General features: G+C 38.0%; 2 protein-coding genes across 2 annotated transcripts in view; both read right to left on the bottom strand.

Moving 5' to 3' along the window:
• The window catches only part of rabgap1l (RAB GTPase activating protein 1-like), a 164,483-nt gene that overhangs the window by 87,586 nt on the left and 54,590 nt on the right, over positions 1-22,307 (bottom strand). The gene's annotated exons all lie outside the window — the stretch shown is intronic.
• On the bottom strand, positions 8,891-16,550 carry gpr52 (G protein-coupled receptor 52). Its single transcript, XM_057840618.1, has one exon. The coding sequence runs from the start codon at positions 13,155-13,157 to the stop codon at positions 12,039-12,041; it is 1,119 nt and encodes a 372-aa protein (XP_057696601.1). The 5' UTR covers positions 13,158-16,550; the 3' UTR covers positions 8,891-12,038.

The following is a 22,307-nucleotide window of genomic DNA, read 5'->3' on the forward strand; positions in this document are numbered from 1 at the left end:
CAATGTCAGGATATTCCGAAATTACTTTCATCCAGAACCCCGGTAGAGTTGTTGTCTCAAATGTACGTTTAAGGTCGCCATCATTTGTGATCTCTACAAGCTGATACTCCTGTTGCACAGAAATGCTTGAATCACTCGGTTTATTCACATACGGGTCAAAAATCCACTCCTTCGCAGTTCGTGGGTCTTTACTCATTGGGAAGTAGCATAGATTTTGTTTTCTTTGAGGTTGTAGGCTCATCTTCTGGCTCGTCAGGTTCCCTTTTCCCCGTAAAAAATCTGTCGAAAGACGTCTGTTTTTCAGTCATTCTAGTGTGAGGGCTAATTATTTCCGGGATCAAATGTGATAGGCGACGACCTACGTCATACGTTATTATCGAGGCCAAGTGCACATATACAAAACAAGATGTACTGCTAACAGTCCAATCAATGCATTTCTATGACGACCTCCTATCCTGTAGTTGTATATCTAGAGTAGACAGGGATATTGGTGTGTTAAGCGGCACAGACCAAAGTCAATCGGCAAGAATGCAGTTGTTAATAAATTATTTATTATTTCTGCGCAGCCCGGTACCAAATGCGCCACGGACTGGTACTGGTACGCGGCCCGGTCGTTGGGGACCCTTGCTCTACAGTGCAGAAATTACTGTAATTTGTTTTTGCAGGACACACAAAACAATGTGACGGGCCAGATCTGGCCCCTGGGCCTCGAGTTTGACACCTGTGCAATAGAGAAACTGACAAATGTCATTTGACAGCTTGGTGATGAAAAACGGACACAATTAAAAAAAAAAAAAAAAGCCCCCAGTCATCAGAGTAATGAAAATGATTGCTACACTAGTCTTTCAGGTGAGCTGAACAGCAGTAATTTGCATAAAACATACCACCCTCCAACGGCCTACAAAACCTGACATTTCAACATGACTGACATTAAGCAATCCATGTATATTTTCTTTTTCGAATGACGGAGACATGTTATCAAGAAACACGAGAACAGTTTAAAATTGTGAATAAATTAATGATGAAAAAATTGCCTCTTTAAAAATATACACACTTCACTAAAGTATTAGTACACTAAATTCAATTTCCTTCTTTATTGATCAAAAACATTTGTTTTTGGCATTCATAGATGAATATGAGATACAAGCTCAAAAATTATATTCAGCCTCGTTGTAGGGATCATTTAATCCTTGAGTTCTTTAAATATTCTGTACATTCCACACATAGACATTAATGATTTTAATACATATAAATACTAAATTTCATACATGGGAATACATTATTTAATTGACTATATGATATTTTCCTATAAACTGCAATATATTTTTGTTTCGTGTGGATAAACACACCGCATTCAATACACAGAAAGATCTAAACACCACTGAAGAGCAGCTACATTAATTTTCAACCAGCCTCAGGCATGTTTCCATATGGGATCATGAATCTACTACAAGCTGTATTTTTTAATGGCTAATCAAATTGGCAAAGTGCTGCTGTCTTCAACAATATGAAAATGTGTAAAATCTACAAATAATAATAGTGAGTAGCAGCGGAAGGATGAGTTTCCATCTTAGAATTTTAAGTGACACTTGGACACAACATAAGCCAGAAACAATATAAACAATATTCTAATCAAATGGACGAATGGATTACTTTCATGGAACATTAAATCAAATGAAGAGACATCAGATCCGGGAGGAACAATTTGTGTCTCACACCTGCCTCAGTCTGCATCTACATCAGTGCCTAGTAATTTCAAATGGAGCCATACACACCACTCTCAGCTCTTTACTGGGTGAAGGTGATATATACTAGTATTCAATCCAAAATGTTTCATTAATCCATCTTTAAAGGCTTTTGTTTGTGTAACTACATGTTATCAATGGTTTCATATTAATTTTTGACCAAATTATTCAAATTCAAACAATGGAATATTACATTGTTTGTGCTGTCATTATTTTTGGTAACATTACGCAAACCTACATGTGAAACAAATGGTCTACAGTATTAGTGTAAAAGAGACAGAGTCTGGTGAATGTAAGTAATCTTATACAGTAATTACTTAGAAGGTAATTATATGTCCGGGTATTTCAAATTAAGCCCTTCAGATGCTGACAAAATTCCTTAAAAGCACGTTTTCGGAAACAAACACAGATCTGTTGACCATATCTGCTGGATCTTGGAAATATGTCTTTCCTAATCATGCTGATGACACAATATTTTTTCTGCAACGATTTATATTCATTTGTATTGCGCACATGTGTGTTAGACGCCCAAAATGGTTGAATGTTCTCGTTGAAGAGGAGCCAAGATTTATTTTCTTTTATTTTTATTTATCCTTTAGTTTTCCCTTTTTCTTTGCCCCCCCAAAACCATTTTTCTGTCCACTTCCTCCTAATAACACAATATCACCAAACACCCATGTGGCACATTAAAGATCCTCAGCCTATAGACCCTACCCACGTGACGTCACAACTCCGCTCTCCTGAACGGTACCGCCCAATTGTCCGTCAAAACATAGTGTTAACCTGTTACGGCTACGTACATTCCTCCTATTTACGGCGTGTTTTTCTGCTCCTTAACATTAATAATCAAAATGGTGAAGGCATGTGTGGCTGTTGGTTGCACTAACAGAGAAGATGGAAGGAGAGACTTGAAGTTTTACCGTATTCCGAGGGATCCAAAGAGGAGAGCGAAATGGACGGCTGCAATTCGACGTGAGAACTGGGCACCAAAAAAATCACCACAGACTATGTAGTTGTCATTTTATATCCGGTAAGATGCATTTAAGATATACTTAGAGGGTTTTGGGCTGACAAATAACCACAATTAAGATCATTGCTAGGCTAATCGCCGACAACATACACGTATGTATGTAGTGAGAGTGCTATCGCTAAACCATATGAACATTAAAAGCCTTAACTCCATTGACAAACGACATGAAATACATTAGACTTGACAGTGGATGTTAGCAATAACAAAAGATTTTGAATTGAAAATTTCGTAACTCACCTTTCCAAGCACAAGATAGATTCCTGCCGAATTTTCGTGGACGAGGACCTGTTTCACCCAACCAGCAACGAAGTATTTATAAGCCTCCAAGCTCTTGAAGTTTTTCAAATTTTCGTGAGAATAGGCTGATTTTGTGTGGACAAGATAATTGTAAATATCAGCGTAGCAGATGTCAGGCAGACAGGGCGAAGACAGTGGGTCGAAAAACATCGATTTGGGCATCAAATATGGATCTGGCGACTGTATAGAACGAAGCTTTTCCACATAACGCCTTTTATGCAACACATCCATTGAGTTTACGGCATCAGAAAGCACCGGGTCTTCCATGAAATGCATTTTAAATTCCTCGATCAATTGAAACCAATGCTAATACAGAGACAAAATGACGGACAAGTGGGCGGAACCATACAGCGAGCACGTGGTTTTGTGACGTCGGTGGGTAGGGTCTATAAAGACAGAGATTCCCATTCTCAGTGTCTTAGCAGGTGAACAGGACAGGTTTAAAGGGGGAAGGGGAGCAAAAAATTGGGGGCTCTTGCCCTACCCTGTGAATCCATAAAAAAGTGTTTGAGTCATATGGTGTGTTTTACAACTACAGACTCAAGATTGCACGAACGCAGACCAATCAGAGGTAAGTATCTTTGGATAGAAACGTGCCATGCTAAAACTGACGGTATTATTATGGAAAATCCTTACAAATTCCGCGAGAATGCTTAAAATGGCTGTGGAATTAGCTAAAGTTAATCTTGTACTGATAAATTTGGGATTCCCCATGCATAGATTTCATAATGATATTGACGGGTCACATCCGTCATACACTGCGCCTCGCCTTCAAGTAGGGGGCCTGCTCACATTCTACCATGCATGTATTTTGAAACGTGAAAAAAATCAATGGGAGAAATTAGACGCTACGGCATTGGCGTCATAGTTAGCAATATTTACGTAAAATAAATGCATCTGCACAGTCTTTTGCTTTTAACCATGAATCGAGACTGTTTTACACCCATATCTATTAAGAATTCAGGGATTTAAGCATTTATTCACAAGATTTTTTTCCCTGCAAAAAGCTCTTTGTTTACATATAGCGGCCGCTAATTTCCTTACTGACTATCACAGTTCCCAATATTTACGTAAAATACAAGCTAACTGCATGGTTGTTTTGCTTTTAACCAAGAATCGAGATTGTTTTGCGTCAATTCATATCCACAAAGAATTCAGGGATTTAAGCATTTATTCACAAGAATTTTCATTGGAAAAAGCCCTTTGTCTGTGTTTCCACTCGGTCAGCTTTGACGGAGATAGGCCCCCTATGAATCTGCCCCGCGGCCCATGTCCCGTCAAAATATTATGAAGTCTATGCCTACAGCTTAAATCTTTTAACAGCCTGCAACAACTAAAAACAGTCAACAACCATCCCAGTAAAACAACAACAAAACCAGGTCACAGAAAACAACAATTAAAAATAATAAACTAATTATTCATGCACCTATTTATCAGCCCAATGGTAGCAGAGACAGAATAATACTGCTGCAACTTGGCATGATGTACCAGGGACCTGACAGGAACAGCACAAATGCAACGTCCTGGCCTGTTAATCAGTTAAGTGACCAACATGTCAAACGGTAAACGAGAGACTACTGCAGCTGTTTTGAGCACCCGAAACCTAATCTCCAAAACCAAAAGTCACTCACTTTAAATGACACACCAGATATAAATTCAATCAATTTTACAATTGCATAAGTTTTACCATGCTCATCTAAAAAAGATATACATACATTTTGATGTGCTTTTAATCTAAAATTTCAACGGAAAAAGCTCTTTATGATGATAAGGGGGCGCTACAGTGGCTAAAAGACGAGCAGCACATTTGGCATATTTATGGAAAATAAATGCTAACTGCCCAGTTCTTTGCTCTTTTGACAAAGAATCGAGACTGTTTTACGTCCATATCTATAAAGAATTCAGGGATTTAAGCATTTATTCACAAGAATTTTCAACGGAAAAAGCTCTTTGTGATGATACGGCGAAGCTACAGTGGCTTATAGACTAGCAGCACATTCGACATATTTACGTAAAATAAATGCTAACAGCCCGGTTCGATGCTCTTTTAACAAAGAATCAAGACTGTTTTACGTCCATATCTATAGAGAATGGGACTTACGCATTTATTCACAAGATTTTTTTACGTAAAAAGCTCTTTGTCTGTGCTTCCACTCGGTCAGCTTTGACGGCGATAGGCCCGCTATTTATTGGCCCCGCGCCCCGTCAATATCATTATGAGGTCTATGCCCCATGTTACTAAAACAAAGAAAATGAGCAACTGTTTTTTAGATCATTTATAGCAGGTGTGCCTTTTGTGCTCAATTTTTTTATGCACTTGGTTAATTATGTTGTGTGAGGAGGTTATGTTACTCACTATGTGTATTTAAAAAAAAAAAAGATTCCGCAAGCTACCCGCACTAGCGTTGCAATCAAAGTATGGGGAACCCTTGATTTACACTATAAACTTTCATTTAACTGTTTAGTGTCATCTAATGCAACTAAATTGAGTGAGGAATCGAGAAGCTGCCATTGCATTTTCCAGCAAAGATCTAGTAGCCGAAAGTTTAAGGTAAATAGAAGACTTCTGATTCATCCTACATTGTCCGTCAACATGATTTGTTACATCTGTCGATAGTTTGAGAAGTTACACAAGGTAATTAGAAGGATCTAGCCAGATATTTGTTGTTGTTTTTTTTCTCTCAAGAAACCTAAATAATATGTCAGGACAGGATATCCATCCAAATATTTTAGGTACAATAGTTCATATATAATCATAAAAATATATATATATTTGAGAATTTATTGATATACTGCAAGTATGACGTTAACTACAGTGATCCCTCGTTTTTCGTGGTTAATGGGAACCAGAACCCGCTGCTATAAGTGAAAAACTGAAGTAGCGCCGCCCAGCCCACTCATTTTTTTTCTTTGTGTGTTCAATGTATTTGTTCAGATTTATTTATTTATTATTTATTGGAAAGAGATATATATTGTAAGACATGTTTTTTCACTTTTTCCCTTGAAGTATAATTAAAAAACCCAAACTTATATATATATATATTTTTTTATTTTATTTTTTAATAAATGGTTTTTAAGCACTTCAAATGTAATTATTATGATGAGTTTTAAACATGTTACTGTCCCACCGAATTATTTTTAACAAGAAAAAAAGTAAACGCCCAATCAATTTTACACTAGTTGATAAATGAGTCTTTATTAAAGGCTTCATTGAGTGAGTCCACTCAAATCCGCTCAAGCTGCTCACTTACACACAATGAGTTGCCACAGCAACTGTTTAACAAGTTAAACAATGTTGACGCATGCAGCGCTTTGAAGTCTCGACTTACAAGCGTCTCTTGCAAGATCATACCTTAACTGTCGGTCAATCATGGTTAACTTTAATAAGCAACTCCAGTGCACTGCCTGACCAAGAAAAGCGGCAGGAGTGAGAGTGGGAGATTAGTTGATAGGATGAGGACGGGTCTATAAAATACTGTATTTATTTATTTATTTATTTGTTAATCTAAAAGAAATTTGCGGTGGACCTAGGGTGCGAAGTTTGAAGCACGAAGTAGAGAGGGATCACTGTAAATACAGGCATGGCTCTGCGTCGGGTGGCGCAAATGATGAGTTTGATGCAATGCAACATATGAAAATCCGCTATTTTGCCCTTTCCTCTTATTGGAAAAATTGAACTTCAAGTCGTGAATCCTGTTGTCACATCCAATTGGCATCAAATTCAAGAATATGCATTGTCTCACACACAGTGGGAAAGTGAAAGTACAGGTGGCTGTTCCACAACACAGACAGCTCTCACTTAGTATAGGGGCTGAGCCAAAAAAGAGCAGACAATGGAAAATTGTGAATTGTTGAACTGAACCGTTCAGGGGTTATAAACAAGTACAGTAAATATAGTATTTATTTATAACCACTGAATTATGAACCAAGAAGGCAAAAGCCAATGTTTAAGAACAACTGCTGGCCACCTGATTGTCTAGATATGTTGTCTTTGTCTTTTCAGCTGTGGTGTGGAGAAGCAACTATGATTATAATATAACAGGAACGACCAAACTCCAGCAGCAAACGCAATGCAAATCAACTTTTTGTGTTCGGTATGAACATAACTTAGAGCTTCTGGAAAAATATGCACAGCTTTTTGTGGGAACATTTTTTTTTAGTAAACTTCAGAACACAGTCCAAAAAATGATTAGGGTGTAAAAGTGCTAAATAGCAATCAAGAACTTCCTGGAATCACACATATTTCTCTATTATCATAACTGTAACTAGCCCATGATATTTAAAATCCTGAAATTATTTAGCTTCTCATTTCATTGGAACAGCTAGTTTTGAAAAGAAATAAAAATGCTGCAATGCACCCACCACGTGGCAAGCAGATTCACATAAGAAGCGGCTTCCCCTCAAATCATGACTTCCCCACCTCAAAGAAGGTCAGATGGTCTGGCTCAATTAAAAACGGAAAGATGAGGAAAAGCTGCAGGAAGCAGTGCATGTTGCCCATTTTGGAAATAAAAGGGAATTCCTTATATAGTGGAGGTTTTGAATACTTAGCATCTCTCAGCTTGGAAGCTGCTGTTGGCTTGCCTGAATAGTAAGAGCATGGCTTTTTTTTTTGTGGAAGTAGCATAACATACTGTCTTTTAGAGATGAAAAAGAATAATTAAAGTTATTTCGATGAATACACTTGTTCTTAAAAACAAACACGTTCAAGCTTTATTTAAAAGAATGCTACACAATTATAACTGTGAGTGAAATGTGGGACTTTCTCAGTGATGGTTTGACAATATTGGGTCAGACGTGGGCAGGTGGTCATGTATACAGGTAGAGTAGCGGTCAATAGAACTGGTTCCTTTGTATTTATTGATGATGGGACTGTTGACAAAAGCAGCAGGGTGAATTCTAATGCGTTTTAGGCAATATAATCAACTCATATACAGCCAAATGTACACATTTGACTAAGCTTTACAGCGCAGATGGACAACGATACAAAGCTCAATAAGAGCGGTCTAAGAATTTGGATGTAATGCAATGGCCAAGTCAATCACCTGACTGGGATCTGATTGAACATGCAATTCACTGTTCAAAACTGAAAGGAAAATTTCCCGAGAAAACCAGGAACTGAGGACAATCTTCGAACTGGAAGAGCACCGGGGTTGAAATCCATCATCTGGTGATTGATGTCTGGGCATTCAACTTTTTTTTTTTTTTTCCAGTTTCAGTTTCAGTTCATTCACACATCATCAAATACAGTACATGATCATACGCTAGCAGTTCACATGTTAAGATGGGCGAATAGGACACTCCAAAGAAGCTATTCAAAGCTTTTAGCAGGCACTTCATGCTTTTGATTGACTACAAAGGATTTGCAACACAGTACTATAATGTTAAACTTTGATATGATTATTAATTTGGCCAATCTGCTTAGCTTATATGTCTTATAGTTCTGAAATCAAGGGGTCATATCCGAAACTGGGCTTCCAGTATGGCGTTTACGTATATGCTCTTCTTGTACCTGTGAGGCCTTCCCCTAGATACTCCATGCACCACTCCCACTCAGATCTAAAAAAAACAAGCCTGCAAGGTGTATTGAACACTATAAAATGTCCATAGACGTAAATGTGGCCGTGAATGATTTCTTGTTTGTTTGTGCTCAGTGACTGGCTGGTAACCAGTTCAGAGTAGGGATGTCCCAATCACATATATATATATATATATATATATATATATATATATATATATATATATATATATATATATATTTTTTTTTTTTTTTTAATTCGAACAAAAGTTCAAAACATGTTACAGTACTGTACTGTACTTTCGACAAAACTTTCTCTTCCGCCTTTTCCGGGAGTGTTGCAGAGTATAAATGGCTGCAGCACCCCTGCGATCCTTGTCAGGATTAGCACTGCCGATAACAGAGGAATCAAAATTTTCTCATTACTTTTGGTTCTTAAAAAGTGGAAGGCATCCATACAAATTTGCTCCAATTGTTTCTGCAATTCAAGCAGACCTTGCTTGTTTGATTTCACCCTCAAAATAACGAGGGAACTGAACTCATGTTTTCTAAATTCCAATACTGATGGACTTAACTAGATCCTATAAAAATGTTACAACAACTATTACTTTACTTCTTCATTAAAACAAAGCAATTGTGTTGCAAAAGCATTTTTATTTTACAAATCTGCACTTAGAGCATCAGTAAGAGCACAAGCTCATGAACACTTTAGTTCACTGCACTAAATTATTTAAAATATATTGAGCAGCCAAGTATCACATGTGAAGTTAATGTTATTGTCACCTTTATTTGGTTGGCAACAATAGCAAAACAGATGCCTTTGACAAAATTTCCAAAATAAAAAAATAGATACTGTGCTAACAACAGACTGCTTCCTATAGTCAAAACATTAGAGGCCTATTCATTTAATACAATGAGTAGGTTATTTTTATTTTATTTTATTTGCTGTACAACAGGTTTGAAACACGCACAGACTTTACAGTATAGGCATTTACAGATTGTTGTTTACACATATGGTTTTTTAAATAAATACTGAATTTAACAATTCCAAAATAACATTTTTGCACTTTAAATTGCTTGGATTTCCTAATGGATTTTTTAAATACAGACATTGCTTTCAACTGTGAATTAAAAGGGCCCTGAATGTTTTAAACTGTTAGCCAAACACACAAATTCACATTACCCTTTAAAAGTCACAACAATCATAATTCAGGAACCCTTTTACCAAATACTGAATATCCAGTTGGACAAGCACGTTTCGAATTGTATAATATTTAGTAACAACTAAGTCGCAGAAGTTCTGGACAAATCTTACTTTGTTGTTACCATAACTGTAAACAAAATCCAGGCCCAGTAAATGATCTACTCCATAGCACTATCACCGTTTTCTGAGCACATTTGATCAAAATTCATCAACAGAGAAGATAACATTTAACACAGCTATTCTGTGTTAATCAACTGGTATTCCTCAGGTATGCCATGTTGCCACAGATGCCACAAAATCTAGACTAGGTCTATTTATGTATATTTTTGAAGATACAGTTCTGACATCAGACAATTTAACATATACCCACTTAAAGGCAGAATACCAACTCTGATAATGGAACTACAGTACTTAAATCTCCTGTGCCGAATAGGACTCCTACTACTGTTTAGCCTGCTATAATAAGTAATTGGTCTTACGTAATTTTACAGATTTGAAATTTTCAAACTATACTATGTTATTAGCAAACTAATCAGTAAAAACAAATCATTATAAGGATCAGTCAGTATGACATTAACAGTACTGTCATGGCTTTGGACACATCAGAGTGGACTGTAAAGTTAAATGGCGTAATCTTCACACAGAACTAGGATACCCCTTCAGTGTCTTAAACACGCAAAACCAAGGGCTAAGGGGTAAAACTGGGAAATGTCAAGGGTCACTTCTCACCGAATAGGAGTTTTGGATGAAGCAGAAGAAATCCACAATATGATATTAATTGTACAATCGTCTCATTTTAGCAAAAAATATGTATGATGACCAAACAAAAACAAAAAAACAATGTAGCCTTAAGTGTGAATAAAACAAGTGGACAAAACATCGACATGTTCAAATAATTTGTCCTCCAATGACAGCTCTATACAAATCTTTTATGGGCGACTTCTTGAAATAGCAATTCCAACAACAACTAATACAGAATGAATTTCAGAGTTTGGCATCAACATGAAAATGGCACATTAATAGCACTCTAATGCTAAATAATGGAAGAATTAATTTGAGTCCTGGACCATTTTGAACAGAAAGAGAAGAATGGTCATGTTCAAATATGATGATTCAGTACAGATTGTATGCCCACAACACAGACTGGTGCATACTGTATGTACAGCTTCTGCACAACAGGAGGAGGTGTCACTGTTTTCAAACGTTGAAATATTCAAAATTCCTAACAATAATTATGACTGCTTTTGAAGACAAAGACAAAGAGTTTTGGTAGCAGTCTCAGAATCAGTAGATATTCCGTCCCCACGACGCTAGTGAGGACAAGTGAACCAAATTGATGGATACAAGGATTTGAATGTTTAAATACCAAGAGAAGTATTGTTTGGGAATATTCTTTTCCCAGGGAAAAGCATTAAAATTTCAACTATTTGTAGTTCAGATTATTACAAAGTTTGACTATCATTTGCCAAATGTTGTTGACTGCCCATCTTTGGTAATCAAAATATGAATAAAGAGTATACTGTGTTTAAGAACATAATTGTGAGAATCACAACAAAAAATAAATATCTCAGGAGCATATTTGTCAAAGTCTCAGGGCATTGATTTTTGTTTTCTTAGGATTGAACTGAGTGATATTTGCAAGTTTTTTGGGGTATCTGTTTGCATAAACAGCTGCATTTGCATACTTCAAAATATCCAACAAGTGAAACATTTGTTGTTTGTAAAATGTATAAGTAAGATGTTATAGTGGCTTCAATGATGTGACAGATATCGTGATGAGTTTCAACAGCAGTTCCTTAAAATATTACATCAATTTAGAAAAGTAAAAACACTATTATAGCTGCCAACAGATCAATAGTCATTAACAACCTCTGAATGCCTCTGAGTAGACCTGTTGGGAAGGGATTTTTCAAAGCCAATTTCAACAAAATTGTAATTTTGATGTAGTGATCAATTCTAAAAATTTCTGGAAAAAAAGTCAGTAGCATAAAGAAGCTATGCTATGAGACAGAGGTAAAGCATTCTCTGCGTTTAATTGAAAATGTTTTTCACTGTAAATAATTCACACTCGATAAACTCAAAATTTAAAGCATCTTCAAGGGTTTGGTATCATCACAAGTTAAAAACACCTTATTTTGTTTTGTTTTTACTCTTTGGAATAAAAAAAAAAAAAAAAAAAAAAGATGTACTGTATGTGGTTTGAAATGTCCAGAGCATGTCTTAATACTTTAAAAAGTCACATATTCAGATGGAGCAGGAGTTTGCCCGTTGTCTGGGTTTAGGCTTCCCAAGGTCCCTGTCATCAGCAGCACAGTGACTGAAGGAGCAAATTGTCTGTGAGAGCCTGCGCATGCCCAAGCGAAACACACTATTGGACAGGCTGTAGATGAGACAGTTGCAAAAACTGTTGCTAATTGCAAGCCAAGTGGTAATGAAGGAAAGAGCTGGGCTGTCCAGGACATGGGAGCTTTCCAACACAAAGTATATAATGTAGGGTAGCCAGAGCATATAGAAAACACTTGTAATTCGGAAGAGCACCATCGCGTACCGCCGATCCGGTCCATGTCCTCCTTGATGCCCATCCCGATCCCCTTCAACAGTTTCCATCTCTTGACTTGGAAAACGTGCCCGTCGTTCACTGATCTCCCTATTGTGCTGCTGGCAAATGCGAAAGATGTGGTAGTAGGTAAAACAGACCACAAGTGCAGCAGGTGCATACAGCAAACATACAACAAAGCCTGTAAAGATGGCTGAGGTTGGCCAAGAATGCGCACACCATTCAAAAATGTCCCCATGATAGCCAGGCTTGCCCCAACCAAAGAAGGAGGGCAAGAAGACTAGGCTGGAGTAAACCCATATGAGAGTGATGCAGCCTCGTAGCCGGCATGGCGTTACCAGTTGGTTGTAAGATAGTGGTTTAGTTATAGCCAAATAGCGGTCCACACTAATACATGCCAAACAGGCCATTGAAACACTTTTGAGAACAGAGATGATATAGCTGAAAACTTGACAGGTGATTGGCTCCTGGACACTTGCCGGGTAGTGTAGGAGAGACAGGGTTGGCACTAAGCAGCTCAGACCTACTAGAAGGTCTGCGTACGCCATGGTCTGGATGAAGTAGCTGGTGTTGTAGTGATGCAGCAGTGGGGCACAGTGGAATACGAAGATCACTGTCAAATTACCAGCAATAATCAGCACTGTCAGGAGTACAACAACAGCAGTTTCCAGGATGCAAGCCTCCAAGCCTTTTGTTAGCCCCCAGCCTAAGGGACAGGAGTGGTTTGAAGCACTGCTGGAAAATACGTCTCCATGACTGCTATTCAGTGTGAGCATCGGGTCAGTCGTCGTGTCAGACAGATTCATTGTTCTGGGTTGTAATCCTAGTCTATGGTGTAACTTCCATAAGGCAACAGCATGAACCTGCAAATTGCCTATTCCTCTCCCACTCTTCTCCAGGGCCCTGTAGCCACCTTCACTTAATAGAGCTTAATACACCACCCTTGCTCTCCTTCACCTGACTCTTACATTGATGAGTCTCAATCAAGGGAACACTGACAGGAGAAAAATCGTTGGGGCTTTTGAAGGGATAGGATGATGCCCTTCTTTTCCACTGGCACAGCATGGTTTATGAAAGAGGGGCGATGCTTTAAAGAGTTGTGAGGGAAAAACCTACACCACATGCAGCATAGAATTCGAGGTGAAGCGAGCATCTGTCATTAAGGTGAGGTTCACGCAGCTTTGCTTGCCACCATGTGGGCTTTATCACCCAGTTTTAAAAGGGCTAACACCAAGAGGCTAAGGGCACAAGATGTTTGCACAAAGACAGAGATAAGAGGTTCCAAGGGAAGAGGTCTTAGAAACTGCTTAATGTATTAAACAAAATGTTTGACAGTCTTTGCAGATTCCCTGAAGAAATTAAATATGTATGGAACATATTGGCTGCTATTTATTACAAAAAGATAAAATTAAAATGGCTAAGCAGAGTTGCCATTTTATTTAATACAATAATTTCTTGGTGAGTGGATATCCCCTCCTGGGAGTCTTGCTGCCCAAAAAACAACATTCGTGTGTCGCTCACATCTTGAATAAACTCATAAGTTTCATTGTGCAACGGGTTTGCTGTGTTTGTAATTTAACAGCAAGCTTCTCTTATTTTGGTGGTCCTCCTGTCAGTGTCTAGAGCTCATGTATGTCTAACCATTGTGAGAGTCAAAACACAGACACAGGCTAAAAAAACATGGGGATCTCCACAGGAGATAATGTCACAATTCTCTCGGCGCACACAGGGCTTTGGAGGGCCGTGTCAAGATATCCATGTGCATAAGAAAGCACTTCCAAAATGTTGTACACTGTCTTTTCACCTATGGGTTCCGGAAATGCAAGTTTTATAAATCCAAGAGTGCAAAATGTGCGTTTTAGGTTCTGGACTTTGAAGACAAAAGATGTACACCCAAAAAAATTTTAGGCTCTGATGAAGGAATGAAATGTTCGACTCCCTTGCAGGTAGGTGAACAGACTCTCTAGGAGCGATGAGAGGCCAGCTGAATAACTCAGCGCTCCACTCACTTTGACTCCTCAGCAATTCAGCGGCACACAGAGAGCAGGTGTAGAGACAATTCGCCAACGACCTTTTTCATCTCATAAACTCTTGATTTAAATTCTTGTGTTGCTAATCTGAAGCACATAAAATGGAAGATTCAGCCCACTTTCTTCCAGTGTTTATTGGGACCAAGGATTTTGTAACCTGCCTTTGCCTTTTAAAGCAAGCGTTCTTGTTACTTGTAGTAGGATGTAGTCCAGCAGAGGCTTTCCTTTAACTCTTCTCTCAGCATGGACAAAAAAAAAAAAAAAAAAAAAAAAAACTACCCACTTGTGCACAAGGGAGAATCCACTCAGGATGCAAACAAAAAAAGGTTTAAAAGGTTTATAAGTCCCATTCAAAATCCCACTTTTAAGCACTGTCCTCTGGAAAACGTACCCAGTAATTCCGGAACAGGCGAACCCATGTGTAAATCCTTTGTAGTTGGCACAAAGACAAAGATGGAGCTCAATACAGTAAGTAAAAAGCAAATTAAAAAATGATGACTACGCAGATGGAATGGTGCTATTTCTGCAGCTAGCGAAACAATGGGATGAAGAGTCCCTCAGCCCTGGTGCAGTAAGAAAGAGAGATGCTGTGACTGGCTTACACTTCCCTCTCTCCCTCTCTACACAGTCTTTCTCACTCGCACACTCACATCTCTCTCCGTACACGCACGCAAAAATACGTGCACACGCAAGTGCACACACCCACCCTCTTGGTTTCTGAGCCTTTTGCTCACTGTCGGACTCCTCTACTCACAGCTTCACCTGAGGCTCCGAGCCATTAGTCTGTCCCTCAAAAAAATGTTTTCCCAATGCTATATATACATACAGTTATTATAAATATTAAAGCGAACCTCGGAATTAAAGACTTATAGGCTCTAATAAGCCACAATTGTTCTCTTTTACTGAAATATGCTATTAAAAACACATAAAATATTGCTATAATATTTAGTACATGTTTTGACCTATGGAGGGTGCTATGTTTTATGCGCGCAATGTATGCGCCGTATTCAGATGCATAATTCCGTCTGTATGCATCTAAACAAAACAAGCCGAAAGCGACCGGTAGTACTTTGGGTGTCAAATTTGTCTCTTGTAGGACATTTCGCCGGTGTAGTTCATTTTGGCAAAGCACCGGTTTTGTCCTACTCTCATCTAGTCTTTCATGTTTATTTTACTTTTGCTACTCGTTTCATGAAATATCGACAGTGCTGTCATGCTAATTAACGTTCCTCTCTGGTTCAAATTGAAAGGGTTGAAAAGATGACCTGTTTATGTCGCTACAGTCATATTCTGGAAGCGTAACCATGTGACGTCACCGCTATGCGACATCAACAACAATGGCGACCGACTAGGTAAACTGATTTTAGAAATTGTATGACAACGAAAACATCACGAGGGGTTTCAATATCAAATTTTAACTCATGATGACGTTTATCTATTAAGAACAACAAGCCTTTCTATCCGTGGATCCCTTTAACAATATCTCACAAATTGTATAAGAACAAGAAACCTCAAGATCTCTCAACACTTTTCTCGTGAGTTTCCCCTCTTTCATTCAGACATCCTTTTCATCCAAAATACAATCTTCCTCTTCCCTTGGGAAGCATTCATTTAACTGTATTCATACCACAACACACTTATGTGTGTTTTCATGCATCTTTATGTAAACCAGTGTTGTGCTCAAGACCACACTACACAGGACCAAGATATGCCTGAGACCTGAACTCACCGAGATCAAGACATGACCAACACTTTAGTGCAGTGGTCCCCAACCACCGGCCTGTGGACTAGTCCAAAAGAAATAAATAATTGTTACTGTTTTAAGCTCAGTGCACATCGACGCTCAAGTATGGAGATCAGGCACGACGCGCTGCACCACAGGGTTGCCAGATCAGAAAGACAGTCTCTAGCCTAATCAAAACATACTATCACCAAACTGTTCGAACAAAGGTGCAGGTTTAGAATTGTGTTCTTTCATTGGACCAATATTTTGGCAAGTTTGAGACAATGCAATGTTGTGCGATCAGTTAGGGTAATGCGTGTCCAAAATGACTATGCACCAATGTGCAAAGTAAGGAAAAGACATGGATGAGTTTGGTGTAGATCAAGGGTGTCCACAACAGGCATCAAGGGCCATTGTGGGTCCTGGTTTTTGTTCCTATCGATCAAGCATGGACCATTTAACCAATAAGGTTTCTGCTAAAACAAGCAGCACCTAACTACAATAAGCTGATTACACTTGAGAGACACCAGATTGGTGCAAAGGTGTCATCCTGTTTTGTTGGAAAGAAATCCAGCACCCACTGCTGCCCGATGTGGAATAGTTTGGAGACCCCTGGTTTAGATTAACCTGACTGTTTGTTTTTTTTTTTTAACAAAGTCCTAAATTCAGGCCACTAGAACACTATTGAGATAACTAAAAGGAGAATTAGGCCTAGTCATCTAAATGCCTGTTTGACCTCACAAATACACTTCTGAAAGGGTTTCTATAAAGGCACTTCTAATCCATGTGAAAATTATTCCCAGCAGACTTGAAGTTGTTACAGCAGCAGAAGGCAGACAAAGGTCCTATGGATTATAAATGGGATATCACTTGAATTCACAAGCGAGTCACGGCCAGTGAACAAATACTTTAGGCGGTATAGTGTGGATTGTGTTTCTAGGTTTTGGCCAGCAGGGAGGTAGCTGACCCACCCACCTTCATAAAAACCTAGGAATCTATGTTTTTTTATTTTTTTTAACGTGAGTGAATGTAGATTGATGGCTCGTTGCAACATTGAATAACTGCAATTCAGATTTTGGATAAAAAAACAGCAAAACCAGTGGTTTGGCGATTGGCTATTAATGAAAACAGTTGCAAAATCTCGTGAAGAGTTCAGTCAGGTTTTGCCATATTGCTCAGGGTGCAGCAGGTTAAATGTAGACATTGTTATTTATACTTGTCATAAACATTTGATTTCAAATTACCTACATTTATTTCCCAACAACAGAACAAAAACTACTTTGTATTATCTTTGGTGTGTGTCAGCAGATGTGGGCAGTCAAAAAGATATCCAAAGATTTAAAATTATTTGGTCAGTCAGAGAGAAATGGAACAGCTCTCGCTGTAAGGAGCTTGTCAATGGTGAGCTCAGCACAGTGCTGTTCACCTTTGGATGTGGACACTGATGAAAAACATGACCAGAAGGCAACTGTTAATTATTCATTCTTCTACCAAACTGCGCCAGCGTGGGCACTTGGAAACAAATTCAAATGCTTCCCACAATTTAAAACAAGATTCAACTTGCATTTACTGTATCCTCTGCTATCGAGACTTCTAGAAAGCAACAATTTGTGCATTATTGTTTAGTCTGTTGTATGAAGGTTAAGACAGTGAAAAGAGTGCAAAAGCAATACATTTTATATGATAGGTATTGTATAATTATGTTTAGTAGTGCCTTGGAGATGATAGAGAGACGGCTACCAGATCAAAGTGGAATCATACAGTATAGTGTCACAAGGAAGAGATGTGAGATACAAAAATATTCAGTTAACATGATTTATATTAATTCATATTTATGGACCACACTGTGAGTATAAGATACGACATGGTTTCACCTTCAGCTAGCCCCCCCTCCCAGGAATCCGTGATCGCAGAATTTACTTCGGCAGAAATGAAAGAAACTGTCCACTGAATAAAGGACGAGATCCACAAAATTACATTTTACCTGTTTTCATTACTGCTGCAAGATGTTGCGGTTAAATAGTACCCTTTACACACAAAAAACAAACTGCAATTAGTTGCTTGAGTGAATGTTTCCATTTTTCCTCCCAGCTGTCAGCAGTTGTTTATAAAATCTTTATAAAACAAGCAGACATTTTAAACTTAAGTTTTGTTTCATTTTATGCAATGTTTTGCACCTTATGTTTTTTTTTTCCCTGATACATGTTTACTAGGAGTGGGAACCTCTTAGTACCTCACGATACAATACGATTTGCGATACAAGGCTCCCGATAACGATGATCTGACGATATGGCGATACAATGATTTTTGATACATTGGTCAGGAAATCATTCTAGGATAATCTACAAAAAAATTAATAAACAGGAAAAACAAGTTTCTGCTGTGAATTGGAATGCGTTTATCACTAGTAGACATCCAATCCATTTGAACTGGGATGGTGGCAGCGAATGAACGAAAGTTCATTCACTGTTTGCACTTTAACGATTTCATTCAATATCAATCCTGCCTCAAAATTATTTTTGATTAAATGTTTTGCACGTTATAAATAATGCAAATACATCTGTCCAAGAGTGACAAAGACAATATTGATGTTTATTAATATATAACCACAATGTTTTCCCGTGTTTTTGTATTGCAAATAGTTTAATGAGAGAATATTTATGGCATTATTGCAATAATTTGCCTTATAAATGGTAATTTTAGTTTTTGGTTTAACTGTCCTCGGAAAAACGACTTTCAAGGCTGCATATTGTATTCTGTGTATTGTATTAATACATAAATACATAATACATACATAAATTTTGATTGATACATCGACTTGTTAAACAACTATCCCCTCAAATCGATCAACATAATCTTTTACATATGCCGTTTTTTAATTCGAATGTCTGAAAGGTTTCAATAACAAATTGTCAAACATGTCAACATTGCTTTTGCATTTTTATGGCTCTAGGAGAAACAAGTAATTGTTACATCTGCACATAAATGCTAATTAAATCGATCGAAGCATCTTAAATAAAATTGTGAAAGACTTGTAATGTTGGCAAACATTGCATCCTTGTCCAAAGACTCTTTTTTAATCAAATTGGTGATATACCTCTTGCACTAAGTAGCACGTTTAAGGTGGTAAAAGTTTAAGGATTTTAAAAAAAAAAAAAAAAAAAAAAAGGCAACCTGCTAAAATCACATTTCATTTAACCACCACTCAGTGGTGAAGAGCTGTCTGACCACGGAAGAATAGATATTTATATTCATTATTCTCTCACTCCATCTTGTCTTTGCTGCATGTAGGTCATGAAGCATCTCTTATTCATATGTAAAGGTTAGGTGTAAATATTTTATATGAGAGACACAGAAAAAGTTGAATATTTGCTTTTGATATGTCTTTTAAAGGCCAAAAAAATTAACAATTCAGCAGATGTTTGTCTGTTCCGTACATTTAATGATAAAACTAGGCTGAGTAATGGTCAATATTAAACAGTTCAATCTTCTGAATTCAAGGTGAACAAAATGCAGACTTCTAATGTGTTAAATGCTGTTTTTGAGTCAAACAGGCTCATTGTTTCTTTGAAGAAGAAACCATTATACTGTATGATATGACACAGAAATTCTGTGACCAGAGAAGATGCTTTAGGCTGAATCTCCTTAATCCGAGCTGTCATATCAGTGTCAGAATAGCTAGAAGGCTATGCAAACACACATGGAGAACAACATGTGCACACACACTGTAACAGTGTTAGTACAGTACTATGTGTTATATTTTTTTGCCTCAACCTTAAATTCCCCTTATCATACAAGTACAGTGAGAACATAGATTCAAAGACATGCACCTAAGTAAAACAATGTAATATTAATCTTGTACCGTATTTTTCAGACTATAAACCACTTTTTTTCTCTCCCTTTGAAACCTGCGGCTTTAAAGATGCACCTGACCTCAATTTTTTAACATTATTTTTCATAACATTGGATACCATTTTACCAGGTTGGCATGACAATTTACGTTGAAAGTGCCCCAGAATGTGATTTTCTAAGCCATTTTAGGTGATCCTTTTCCGTCTCCTCAGCCAAAATCCTGTTTCTCATTAATATGCAGTTTACTAGAGCCAATTTGTATAATTTTCTGTCACTGGCCTCCGGTGGAGAAGGTGTGGCAGTCGGAAGCTTGTGGGCATTGGCAATGCATGTGATGACTTACCCACGGCGGAGACACGGACTGCAATCTTCTGAAAAATGACACCAAGCTTCGCTATTTCACAACTATACAAAAATAGCGGGGTTCTGTGTGCGCAGTAAGGCCATAACGATACATGTATCGAAACCAAAATCGCGATACTCAGAGTCATGATCCGGTCTCTCTGGTGAGACGATAGAATCGTGGCACTCCTTCAAGGCGAGTTAAAACCAAATGTACGCATAGGCTGGTAACTTGCAACAAGACAAACTGAGGCATCAACAATGACGTGTGAGATTGCAAAAAATCTAAATGTTATACCCCAACAAAGGGATAAAACAGCTGGCGGGGAAAGTGTGAAGAAGGGAAGAGGGAGAAAGAGAGACAGGCATTGCGTCCCTTCCCCACGCTATCCTGAATCCTTGCACGTCTTACTAAATTTGAGTCAGTGCCATTATATTTCTCCTCCACTCACATGTAAATTTGCCTATTCGTTAAAACATACTCACGAACTGGTTTTGTTGCTGACAAGTGATAAATGTCCACTCTGCCTTAAGTTAATTTCCTGCTGCGGACTCATGGAGCTGGCATACAGCGGAGTGCCGGTGTAAAATTTGTTTTAGAGTTGCAAAGTTAGAAAGTTTACAACGGTTTGCTCCAAACTATGCTTAAAGGCTGTCGAAACCAGAGCAAGGAGTATGGACAAAAACATCCCCGGAAGCAACATTCCCCTGTCTGTTTTAAGCAGTGAAACACATGTCCATTCACACAAAAGTCAAGAAGGTGGAATTATGTCACATTGTTAAACATTTAACAAAAAGTGTCATTGTGGAGATCATTCTAACATGGTCAAAATCAAGTCACTAATCCATATGAATTAAAAGATTCTCCAAGGTCAGTCTGTGCTTGTCAGTGCTGTTTCATTGGTCAAGGTACAGTACACCCAGGGACTTCAGGTGACCAGGTCTCATGGAGCTCTGCTGCAGTGGAAAAAGATCAACATCCTCCAGGACTGGCTAGGCCAGTCACCAGACATGAACATCATTGAGCATGTCTGGGGTAGGATGAAAGAGGAAGCATGGAAGACGAAACCGAATAATTTTGATGAACTCTGTGAGGCATGCAAAACTGCTTTCTTTGATGTTCCTGATGACTTCATCAATAAATTGTATGAATCCTTGCCGAACCGCATGGATGCAGTCCTTCCAGCCCATGGAAGTCATACAAAATATTACATTTGGATCTCACAGCACCACTACTTAATTTGCTTATGTTATGTAACATATTTTTGTATTTGAAATACATTTTTTGTTCAATTTTCACACTACTTTCTGTAGGCGACAAAGCTTTTGTCTTGCCAAAATTTGACCTTTATGTTTTCATTAACACTATAAGTATCAGGGGTTTTGGTGCTCCCTAATATTACCAAGGGTGTCCTGGGATCCGCCCCCAAGCCGAGCCTAGCCTTTGTTTTGTAAATGTGGCCATTACTTATGCACCACCGGCCGTATCCCATTTATATTTTTCTTCCCCCACCCCTTGGCCCTTCAAACGAAGCAATAAGGAGTAGGGCTTGAAACGTCAGGCCTACGAATTGGGACACCTCTTTACACTCATGAACGTCATAAGTCCGTTCGGCCAGTTGTTACGTAACCAAAAGCGACAATAAAAAGTGCACTAAGTGCACTTGTGCGTTTTGCAAAACTGAAAAACAAAACAAACATTACAAATGAAGAAACACAATGAACAATAAACTAACATTACAATTAGTGGTGTCGATTTTTTATTTATTACACCCCTAATTAGTGCACTTTTTATCGTGATTAATCTTTTTTAACTATTACTTTTCTGACTGAAGAAAACACATTGAGAGTAGATAATACTGGTCATCAGCTGTTAGAATATTATTTGGATGTATTAAACTAGTTTCATTTAATTTAAGCAAAGCAAACAAAACAAACACTTGTAACTAAACGGAAGGGTCCACAACACATGCACATAGATGTGGAGCACAAGTTCAGTTTAATTTAAT

This window comes from Corythoichthys intestinalis, chromosome 7 (genome assembly GCF_030265065.1).
Source record: "Corythoichthys intestinalis isolate RoL2023-P3 chromosome 7, ASM3026506v1, whole genome shotgun sequence".
Classification (NCBI taxonomy): domain Eukaryota; kingdom Metazoa; phylum Chordata; class Actinopteri; order Syngnathiformes; family Syngnathidae; genus Corythoichthys; species Corythoichthys intestinalis.